The sequence below is a fragment of the Camelus dromedarius genome, chromosome 8 (genome assembly GCF_036321535.1).
Source record: "Camelus dromedarius isolate mCamDro1 chromosome 8, mCamDro1.pat, whole genome shotgun sequence".
NCBI lineage: Eukaryota > Metazoa > Chordata > Mammalia > Artiodactyla > Camelidae > Camelus > Camelus dromedarius.
In genome coordinates, this window is record NC_087443.1 from 53,437,374 (window position 1) to 53,448,874 (window position 11,501).

An 11,501-nucleotide genomic window follows, 5' to 3' on the forward strand; every position below is an offset into this window, starting at 1 on the left:
TCTCTCATTTACTTTATCTAACAATCTTATGAAATGAGGTATTATTCCCTCCACTTAAAAATGAAGAAGCTGAGTCGCAGAGAAGATACACAGCCAAAGTCACAGTGCCAGTAAATAGTGCAGTCAGGATTCAAACCGAGCTCAGAATGGCTCCAAAGCCGCGCCCCTCGCCCAAAATGGACTGTCATTGGGAATGGAACCTTCTGATTCAGTTCCCTTTCTTCCGTTCCAAGGTTCATTGAAAAAAGTTTTCTAATCTAGTGGGAATGTCTAAAACTCAGAAAAACAACATAATTAACTTAAAAATAGGTTTTAAAAGTCTTCCGAATGCTTGCACTTGAGAAATCGCATGTTAATTAGAGGAGGTGGAAAACATAGAAGACTTTTGAGAGTGTTTTGAATGGAATTTGAGAGAATTTCCAAGGGCTTTGGCGGCCGACAGCAAAGGCTCTTTTGTTCCCATTTTCGTTTTCGTTTTTAATGCTTTTGTGAAAATTAAAAACACTTCTAAGAAAAGTATGTAATATGTATATGTATAATACTGGTTAAAAATAGAAAATGATCAGTACCTAGTACCCTTCCCTGGCATACAGCGTCTGCTCCTTATTATGTACACATTTCTGCAGTGTGGATATTTCCCTTTCCTTGATACTTTCAGGACTGTTTCCTACTCATGAACCTTGATTAGAATCATTCTAGTGAGACATGGAAGAACAAGTAAAAGAGAAGGGGAAAACAGTTCCTGTGACAATAGGGCGAGAACTGGAAGAAAGGGAAAGGAGATGATGATAGAGGACGGATGGAGGCATGGGTATTCATGAGGAAGCTGTCTTCTAAGGAGAAGTGAATAGAGCTAAAAGGGAAAAAAGGTAGAAAAAGGAGGTGTGTACTTTGGAAAGAGAGAAGATGTGCTGGAGGCGGGATGCATTAGACAGGCCCCCCAAATTTGAGAGCTGTTGGTATCATCAGTTAGAGGTTGAGCTGCTCTGCGGAGCAAATTTGTGGGGAGAGGGAAGAGAAGGGCAGCCTGAGTGTGAAGGAAGAGAGCACGCGGAGACAGACACTAACCAATTTAGTTAGTCATCACTGGGAGACGTCTGCTAGATGGAACATCTGAGAGTGTGAATCTCATGTTCAGGGCTAAACAGAAAGGCCGATGCCCAGGCATCATTTTGTGACTGGTATTTGGGGGCTGGGGTGGGGCGGGTTGCTAGTTTGTTTGTTTAATACTATAATAATAAAGGGCCATAAATACTGAGTGGGCGTTGAAGCAAAGAGGCCAGGAATTGAAAATACAATAGCAGGAATCTGAGTCAAATCTTAGAAGGGGAAAAAAAAAAGTACTACAAGTAATTTAGTAGTCTGGGAAGAACAAAAGAGACTTACAACTAAACTTTATTATAAAATACGTTTCTTTAGTTTATGACTACAGTTTACATCACTCTTTTTTTTTTTTTTTTCCAGGAGCCTTGCAAACAACAATCTCCAGACTCTCCCAAAAGATATTTTCAAAGGCCTGGATTCTTTAACAAATGTGTAAGAGGACCTAAAACAATCACTGATTCATTAATTAACTTGCAGTAGTTAACAAAGAAGCCTGGTGTTGATTATGAAAATGTTTAATTGGCTTTAAATTAAACGAGAATTTTTAAATTTAAATTTTAAATTGTTTTAAATTTTAAATTTAGTTGGACTAATGTTTGCGTCTCCTATGGTATCTACCACTATATTCTGAAAATACAGTCCCAAGCTTTCCTTTGATAAAGTGTGTGTGTGTCTGTATGGGAGAAAGTGATGACAGGGACTTGGAGAAGGGGGAGAGAGGAGGGCTAGATAGAAATTTCAAGATGCCTTTTTTTCACATAAGGTCCAGGAAATTGGGCTACAAAGGAAAACATAAAGAAGTCTGGGAAACTGACAGAGTAAAGATGAAAGGTTACACTCATGGGTTGGTCAGTCAACAGAGAAATGGAGCAGGAAGTGGGGGAAGGAAAGAAGTTTGCCTTTTCTCTCCTTAGACTGAACAAAAACTCTAGGCTTAATCCCCAGGAATTTGGCTTAAGCCCCAGGAAGGGAATGAACTTAATTACTTTTGACCCTTTTTCAAACAAACGAGCTTTCAAACTTTGACTTTTAAGTCTAAGAGTGAAAGATCTTTGTAAGGAATTTGTCTATTTTGCAGTAAGCAAAGCAACTAATATATGTCTAACCCTCTCAAAAGCAATTTAGCTTCAATAAGTGCCTTCCAGAACATTAGAAAAGTATTTAAATGTCATAAGGTAGAATACAGGAACCAACAAAAAGGTATACGAAAACAGAGTTCTTATTATTCAGGTACTTCGCTATAGAATATATATTCAAAACAACTTTTCTCTGATAACAAAAAAATTGAGTCAAGTATTTTCTCCTAAATCCAGTATTTATCTTCAAATCAGTAAGCTAATGAAAAACTTTCTTTGTTCCTTGTAGTATTCCCCCAGCCCTTCCTCCATGCCTATTACCCCAGTTCCTGAAAGATGGTTTATTGCCAAGAGAGTGTCAGAATCAGGACACTTCCAAAGAGTCTCGGACAGACCACAGTTATCCACTCTGGTTCACCATAGCCCAGAAAAGTTGACACTCCTTATTCTGGGTCAGAGTATTCTTGGGATATGAGGTCAGTCCTGGGAATGTCTTGGAAGTTAGATTATATCATTGTAGATATTGGGGATACAGCTTATTTGGGGACCCTCTGGCCCAACCTTGTGTCAGCCAGTACCCCACACTAGCAAAAGAAAAACACTTGAAATTGGCTCAGTTTCTCCAGGGAATCCCACAATGGCTTTGGCTGACATGCCCAATTCAAGAATTATCTGAGTGCAAGGATTCATGCCAACTTGCCTTCTAAGTGGATTTGCTGGTCTTCTTGAATGTATCCTGTAAAACACATTTTTAAATGCTTCAACATTAAAAACTGATTCATGTGTTCTGTGAAAAGGAGGCAATACCTATTTTAGGAATTCTCTGTGACCAAGAACGGTTTTAGGAAAGAGAGTTTCTGAACAGAAACAATGCAAATAAACAGAACTTGGTGAGTTGGGATCATATGTGGAAATTTAAACTATGCTGCACAGTTTATTAGGGACATGAGCTATTGTATGTCTGCGTTAATTCGGCTGTGTCGAAGTCACTTCCTATTAAAACTGAATTTGTAGACCGTGGAATAGGATCAGGATTAATTACGTCTGTGAGGAAGAAGAAAAGCAAATAGCTCACTCAGTTTAATTAAATATGGTACAACAATCACAACATTCTGACTTCTAGACCTGCATTTTCCAATAATAATAGCCACACATGTGGTCACAGAACACTTGAAATGTGTTCCTAGTGTAACTGAGGAACTGAATTTTAAATCCTACTTAATTTTTTAAAACATTAAGTGAAAAACTAAATTTAAATTTAAAACCTGATTCTCTGTTCAACCATTGGAAAACTTTTAAGGATGTTTGGAACAACTTGGGGAACAACAACATGAATCTTTTTTTTTTCAACTGTAAATTTTATCAAATCTAAATACAAATCAGGAATTTCTGCTGAAATGTTATTATCCAAATTGAGACATATTGTAAGTATAAAATACATTTTAGACTTCAAAGACCTTAGTATAAAAAGAGAATGTAAAATATCTGATTAGTAATTTTCATATTGGCTACATGTCAAAATGATAAAATTATGTATTGGGTTACATAATATAAGCTATAAAAATAAATTCACCTGTTTCTTTTTACTTGTTTAATGTGTCTGTAGGAAACTTTAAATTATATATGTGGTTCACATTATATTTTTGTGGGCAGCGCAGCTCTAGACTGAGGTACGTTTGAATCCAAAACACATGAGGTTCCATTATGAGTTTCCATTGACTGGAGGAGCCAACAAGAGTGCACTGCGCTAATTCTCTGAGCCCAAAGAGAACGGTCAGTCAGGTTCAAGGTGGAATGTGGGGCATGATATAAAGCTAGGTGAGGCCATTCTGCCCATGTTAATTGCTGAAGTAAAAGTCATGCCTGTGAAGGAAGGATCCTCGTATATCAAAAGCAGCTGAAGTTTGTCTTTCAGGGACCTGAGAGGTAATTCATTTAATTGCGACTGTAAACTGAAGTGGCTAGTGGAATGGCTTGGCCACACCAATGCAACCGTTGAGGACATCTATTGTGAAGGCCCCCCCGAATACAAGAAGCGCAAAATCAACAGTCTCTCCCCCAAGGATTTTGATTGCATCATTACAGGTAACGTATTCCAAGTCATTCCACCTCAAAAAATTAAAATAAGGGCTACTTTTTTGCACATGCAAGAACCGATACTTTTTATATCTTAAAAACTAACTGAACAATTCAACTTTAAAAATATTATGAACCATTAAAATTTCTCATGTTTAAAAGCAAAGTATAATTGCCATTTCACTGTTTCTCTAGAATAAATGTATTTCCTATGGACATTTGAGATCTGGCCAAGGAATGAGGCATGAGCACAGTTACTTATCATCATTTTCCATTTTTGCAGAATTTGCAAAGTCTCAAGACCTGCCTTATCAATCACTGTCCATAGACACTTTTTCTTATATGAATGATGAGTATGTAGTCATCGCTCAGCCTTTTACTGGAAAGTGCATTTTCCTTGAATGGGACCATGTAGAAAAGACCTTCCGGAATTATGATAACATTACAGGTAAGAAAAGCCTGATCGTATTTTGAGTGGAAAGTTAAGCTACTTGGGCCAAGGGAAAAGGAATCTTTTCCAGTAGGAAAAGAAGAGTAATATTGGGGAATGCTTTAGACAGAGTCATCTGAGTCCCAATTCTACAATTTACTGAGTACCTGGGATTGTTCCCTAAACCTTAATTTCCTCACTTGTAAAATGGGAATAATAATACCTAACTTGCAGGGTTATTAGTAAATAATGAGATCACACATTTAAGAAACTTAGCATAGGACCTAGCTTAGTAAATATGCAATAGAAGGTGGGTTGGTTTTCTTCGAAGAAGAAGTATTGGATTAGGAACTATGAGTTCTAATCTAGGTTCAGCTACAAGCTAAGAGGTCAAGCCACTCACCCTCACTGGGCCCCTGCTTTCCTTAACTATAAAGTAAGAAAGAAAGTTATTTTAGATCAATGAGTCTCAAACTTTTTTGCAAAAACATTACTTTTGCAAAATGTATCCCTTGTGACATAAAGGGTTTTGTGGTCCAATAAACTTGTGAACCATATCTCCCTCTTAGAGATTCATCATAATACATATTAGAGGCCCTGAGCCATCTTGCCGTGAGGAAACAAACCACTTTCTAGTATTTTTTGCATTTAATTTTACCATGGAAATCTTCTTTTTTTTCCCATGAAAACTTTTACTTAGGTGATATCTTAAGTTCCTTCTCATTTCAACAACTTTTAAATGTTTAAATCACAAATTATAACCTCTGAAATACCTTTATATCATCTTTAGCTTCTAAATACCTTTAAATCTGCTCCTAAGAGCACTCACACATCCCCATAAAAGGTCACCCATTAGACAAAGCTGGGACGGTTAAATTTGGATTTAGTTGGTGGTTATCAGCCCCATCGTTCAAAGGATCCAGACAGGTTTGGGAGACAGAGGTGCCCAGATGAAGGAATCTCCTACAAACTGCGGCCCTCCCAGAATCCTCTTTCCTTTTCCAGGGGGAAGGCTGTGTTCCCCCTTCTCCCTAAGCCCCACCAGTTTTCCAGTGGATTGCAGCAGGGCTTTGTGCAATCTACACCAGGCTCTTCTTATGTGTGTACAGTCTGTCAATTGCTTTGAATGAATCTTTAGATGAGTACTTGAAAGAAAAAATGAATCATATATTTTCAGACTTTCATAGGGCATCATCTAGTCTAGGATGACAAATATATGTTACACAGACAGTCACTATCCCCTCCCTCACCCCAGACAGACATCGCTAATCTATCATGGTGTTCTTCCTTGCAGAGAACAGAATCTTCCTCAACACAGTTCTCTAGGCAGTCACAATCAATCAGTCAATCAATACTGCTTCCTGGCTGATAACTAGTGGTCATCTCTGATCTAGTACCAACCCTCAGTGCACAGAAGAGAACGTTGAAACCCAAAGAAGTTAAATGATTTTCCCAAGGTCACAGAATCAGCTGAGCCCTGAAAAGGGTCACAAATAAGATAATGCCTGTGGATAGAGCCAATTAATAGAAGGAGTTAATGCAGAACTCACTGCCTTGGAGCCTTTAAAGCTGCTGTCAGAAGACAGGGGGTCAGATTTGCCCTGCTCTCTCTACATTTCCTAGAGCCAAGCTCCCTATAGGAGATCAGAATCTATTGGTAAATGTTGAACACTTACCAAAGGATGCCCAGCTAGGCTACTGACAGACCCCCTCATATTGTCTTCCAAGATTTCCCAAAGTGACTTTCACGAGCAATACCCACAACGGGTACCCCTCTTTCACTTTTCTCATGGGTGCCTCTTCCTTGTCTTCTGCCACCAGTGACCTAAAGCTTCAGAAAAATCACAAGTAGTGTCTCTTTCCTATCTCAGGGGAAAGTCAGTTTATTCTAGAGCAAGAAGCAGTTCATACCTAGAGCAAACCAGTAACAAGTCGAGGCTGGACTGCCCCAGCTACCACTCAGGACTTTATGGGGTTGTTCTAGAACTTCGTGAAATCCTAATCCAAGCTGGAAGCTCTGGAACAGCTAACTCCTCATGCCAGATTGAGTTAAGAGCATAGAGAGGCTGGTAGGCTTGGGTTTGAATCTCAACCCCGCCTCCTCCCAGCAGCACCAAACCTCCTTGAGCTTCATTCTGCTCAACTGAAAAAGGGAGGGTGATAATATTTAGCCCTTAAGGTTGTTGAGAAGTTTTATGAGATGATTTGGCAAAGCACATAGTAAGTGCTCAATAAACGGCAATGCTCACTGGAATTACTATGATTAACTCATTATGTGTTAGGGAAAGCAATGCTTTCCTTCCTTACGAAGTGAGAGAAAACTCAGGCTGCGGCCGTGTGCCCTGAACACCTAGTGCAGGTTGGATGTGACGTGACAACTCAGTTGTTGGTAACAAGGTGCCATGAGGCACAAGGCACAGAAAGATCCTGTTGCCATTGGACCTTGGAAATTGGCCTTGCCTAATTAACCAGGCTGATTTTGGTGGCAGTTGCATGGCCTCAGCCTGTGGGTTTACATGCTCCAAAAGAGGATGGCTGTCCACCTAATCTCTCCTTTGTCTTTTCCCAGGCACGTCCACTGTAGTGTGCAAGCCTATAGTCATTGAAACTCAGCTCTATGTTATTGTGGCCCAGCTGTTTGGCGGCTCTCACATCTATAAGCGAGACAGTTTTGCAAATAAATTCATAAAAATCCAGGACATTGAAATTCTCAAAATCCGAAAACCTAATGATATTGAAACATTCAAGATTGAAAACAACTGGTACTTTGTTGTTGCTGACAGTTCAAAAGCTGGTTTTACTACCATTTATAAATGGAATGGAAATGGATTCTACTCCCATCAATCCTTACATGCGTGGTACAGGGATACTGATGTGGAATACTTAGAAATAGCCAGAACACCTCAGGCACTCAGAACGCCTCATTTAATCCTGTCCAGTAGTTCCCAGCGTCCTGTAATTTATCAGTGGAACAAAGCAATACAATTATTCACTAACCAAACTGACATCCCTAACATGGAGGATGTGTATGCCGTTAAGCACTTCTCAGTGAAAGGTGATGTGTACATTTGCTTGACAAGATTCATTGGTGATTCTAAAGTAATGAAATGGGGAGGCTCCTCATTTCAGGATATTCAAAGGATGCCTTCGCGAGGATCCATGGTGTTCCAGCCTCTTCAGATAAATAACTATCAATATGCAATTCTCGGAAGTGATTATTCCTTTACTCAAGTGTATAACTGGGATGCAGAGAAAGCCAAATTTGTGAAATTTCAGGAATTAAATGTTCAGGCACCAAGATCATTCACACACGTGTCCATTAATAAGCGCAATTTTCTTTTTGCTTCCAGTTTTAAGGGAAACACACAGATTTACAAACATGTCATAGTTGACTTAAGCGCATGACACACCAAATTCTCTGGCTGCCATCAGAAACTTTCTACAGTACATGATCCGGATGAACTCAATGCATGATGACTCTTCTTATCACACTTGCAAAGGAATGCCTTTCAAACATTGAGACTGCTAGAACCAAGCACTACCAGTATCTCCATCCTTAACCGTCCAGTCCAGTGGTGTGGGAAGTTACCTTTTATAAGACAAAATTGAATTGTGTAACTGTTCTTTGCAGTAAAGACGTGTAAATAAGTGTTTAATGGTATCTGTTACTCCAAAAAAGAAATATTAATATGTACTTTTCCATTTATTTATTCATGTGTTCAGAAACAACTGCCAAATAAAATGTTTACATTTTCTTTCATATCCCAAAGGTAATTATTTACAGGAGTTATTTTATTCTTGGTGATGATATGTTGAGGAAATAGTTTTATATAATAGGGTTGTATTTGGATCAAGAATGTGTGGTGTGAATAATGAGTGAAGATGAACACTGATATTGATTACCCATCATTTATTAACAGGTTGATCAGCTGATTTTGAACATTCAAAGGGCATGGCTTTTAGGAACACTTTGAGGTGAACTGGTGACAGATTAAAAGAAGGGAAGAGAAATTTTCCTATTACAAGAAGGCTAATTTAAAATAAAGAACAGTTAAGCCCATCCCTTCCTATCTGATAGCTTCAGCTGAAAACTTCATTCAGACAACTTGTAGAAGAAGCTAAAGTCAAGATTTTGGATTTTAAAAACCCTATTCAGGGACTTTCTAAATGTCTGACTCTAGAATTCTCTGACAGCTGATAGAAATTGTAACCTTAAAGCACTTCCTCAAATGTATCTGAGATGAAGGCCTCTTCTCTGATCAAGGATGCTTCGCTTCTAGATAGCAGTTCTGACATGTTACTGACATGCTGCTGAGTGCCCAGCGGGCTCACATCTGATGTCTTAAATCTCTGACCCTGGATCACATGGTAGTTAGCACTTAGCACAATGCCTGTGATGGAGCAGGCTCTCAAAAACTGCTTTTGAAGATGCGTATGTGTCCTCCTGTTACAAACTTAATAATAAACTTCATGAGGTCCATTATCTAATCAGTCCTATTTATTGAGTACCTGTTAAGAACGAGGTATCGTTCCTCTGATTTGGGGAGGAAAACTAAGAAAGAATAGGGAGTGGTCCTTGACCTGTGGGGCCTTAGAAGTCTAATAGGGGGGACTGGACACAAAAAATAACAGTGTAAGCAGTGAGTGCCAAATATCACCTGAACATTCCTATTTTAAGTATCATGGGAGTATCAAAGATGACTTCCTGGAAGAAGTGGTCCTTGTTTGAACTTAAAGGGAAGATGTGATTTCAAAAGGGGATCATGGTAGAGAAGATATTCTTGGCACGATTTGGTTTTGTGTGCTGCCTTCAAGGAGGGGATTAGAGCTTCCTCCAGCTCATTGCTCCAAAGACACTCTTGCCAAATCACTACAGGGTGGGAGCAGGTGGGACAGACAGCAACCCAACTGGCAGCACATATCTGGCGAACCTGAGGCATCAAAGGTACACCCAATAGCTTCATGGTCTCTGGAAAGCAACACCTTGGGGAGTTATGCAGAGGAACCAGATTCCTTTACCACATGGGGAAGGTATTAACTCCTACATCAGGATTATGGGGGACAAGAAGACTACTTGACCACTCATGATCCTGCATGTGGGGAGAACTGGCCTTTGAATGTCTGACTTTCTTTGTTCCCTTTTCCTATAAGCAGCATATATGTGTTGGAGAACACCTGCTTGGTACAGATTGCATATAAGTCCAGCCCTGCCATGTACTGGCTTTGTCCACAGGCAAGTTACATAACCTCTCTGAGCCTCAGTTTCTTCATCAGGAAAGGGACAGTAATGTCTACTCCAAGGACAGTAGAAGGATTAAATGAGACAATGCACCTTTGGTGGATTGAATTTTCCAAATATGGCCACAATATCTCCCACACTACGTGCTCTATGAGAACCTGTCCTCACCCCATCAAGAGAAAGCACTTAATTTCTCAGCCTTCAATCCGGATGGGCTTGTAATCACAATAGAATGTGGTGGAAATGATGCAGTTTGACTTTTGAGGCTAAGTCATAAACAAGATGAAGCTTCTGCCTTGTGAAACTGGGACAATCACTTTTGGAGGCCTGAGCTGCTACACAGAAAGTCCTACCAACCTGAGGCCACCACTCAGAGGAAGCCCAAACTTGGATCAACAGCCCGAGCTGAGGTCCCAGCCAACAGCCACATCAACCACCAGTCCTGTGAGTGAAGATGCCTCCAGGTGACTCCAGCCCACGGCAGTCAAGCCACCACCAGCCATCAATCTTCCCAACTGAGGCTCCGGACACTGTGGAGCAGAGACAAGCCATCCCTATGATGCCCTGTCCGAATTCCTGACCCATAGAACCTATGAGCACAATAAAATGATTGTCTTAAAAGGCCAAGTTTTGGGGTGATTTGTTACACCGACGCAGTGATCAGAATAATATACGAAGTGCTTAACACAGAACTAGCACACATTAGCACTCACCAAGTGCTGGCTGTTACTAATGGGCTCCACGCCCAGAAAATTACATGTTTTGGGGCCATGTTCTACCTTATTGCCTTAATGTAATTCACTGTTACTTCATTTTTAAAGGATATCGCCTGTTTTCAATAGGTTAACAGTGTTCCTACTCTGTGCCAGCTGGGCAGTCTGCTGACTTCAGGGATGCAGAGATTATGGGTGTAGATTCTGCCCTGTTTTCATGCAGGCATTGAATATTTAAGTTAACAAACCAACTATCTAATTTACTTTGAACCTGAGACTCAAGAGATGTGAAGTGAGTTGGATGAGGCGGGATAAAATCCAAGCTTTCTGACACTCAGCCCAGTCCTTTCTCCATCACGTGGTGCTGCCTTTCAAAATCTCACCCTCCAGTTGGAACCTGGGATTGCAGATGGGGAGAGAGGTGAGGAGTGAGGAGGCTGACCAAGAAAGTAAATTCAAGAAAGGCTGGAAAAGAGGACATAACGATAGGGTCCACTTTTGCGGGAACTGACCAGCCTTTTCTGAGAGTTGCCCTCTCTCCCTGTACCCTGCATCTACTCTACACTATGCCACTCAGCCCCCTTTCGAGCTATAAATGATTAGACCTGAAGTGAACCCCCAATCCACGTGTTCAACCCAGAAGCTGCGCTGGGCTCAGCCTGAGCCAATCCATTCTCCCTCCTGGATATTTGGGATCAGGACAGCAGAGGCTGGGCCAATTATTCAGAGTCACCATACTTGTAAGGTGATGATCCTAAATCAGGTTGCCTCAAAGCAGTGGGAATTACTGAAAGAGTGCCCTCAGGTAAGGGAGAGAGAGCAGCATAGAGTAGGGGAAGATGCTGTGCAAAGATATCCTTTCA

The 11,501-nt window shown here is 40.4% G+C and overlaps 1 protein-coding gene across 3 annotated transcripts in view; it reads left to right on the forward strand.

The window, feature by feature from the left end:
• LGI1 (leucine rich glioma inactivated 1) overlaps positions 1 to 10,546 on the forward strand; it is a 34,931-nt gene extending 24,385 nt beyond the window's left edge. For 2 of the 3 annotated variants that reach the window (XM_010974298.3, XM_010974299.3), the window contains 4 exons: positions 1,465 to 1,536; positions 4,096 to 4,265; positions 4,540 to 4,704; positions 7,256 to 10,546. In XM_010974298.3, coding sequence (XP_010972600.3) covers positions 1,465 to 1,536; positions 4,096 to 4,265; positions 4,540 to 4,704; positions 7,256 to 8,091 — 1,243 coding nt within the window. In that variant the 3' untranslated portion in view covers positions 8,092 to 10,546. The remainder of the gene's footprint in view (positions 1 to 1,464; positions 1,537 to 4,095; positions 4,266 to 4,539; positions 4,705 to 7,255) is intronic. The other variant, XM_010974300.3, reaches the window with a different exon arrangement.
• The last annotated feature ends 955 nt before the right edge of the window (positions 10,547 to 11,501 follow it).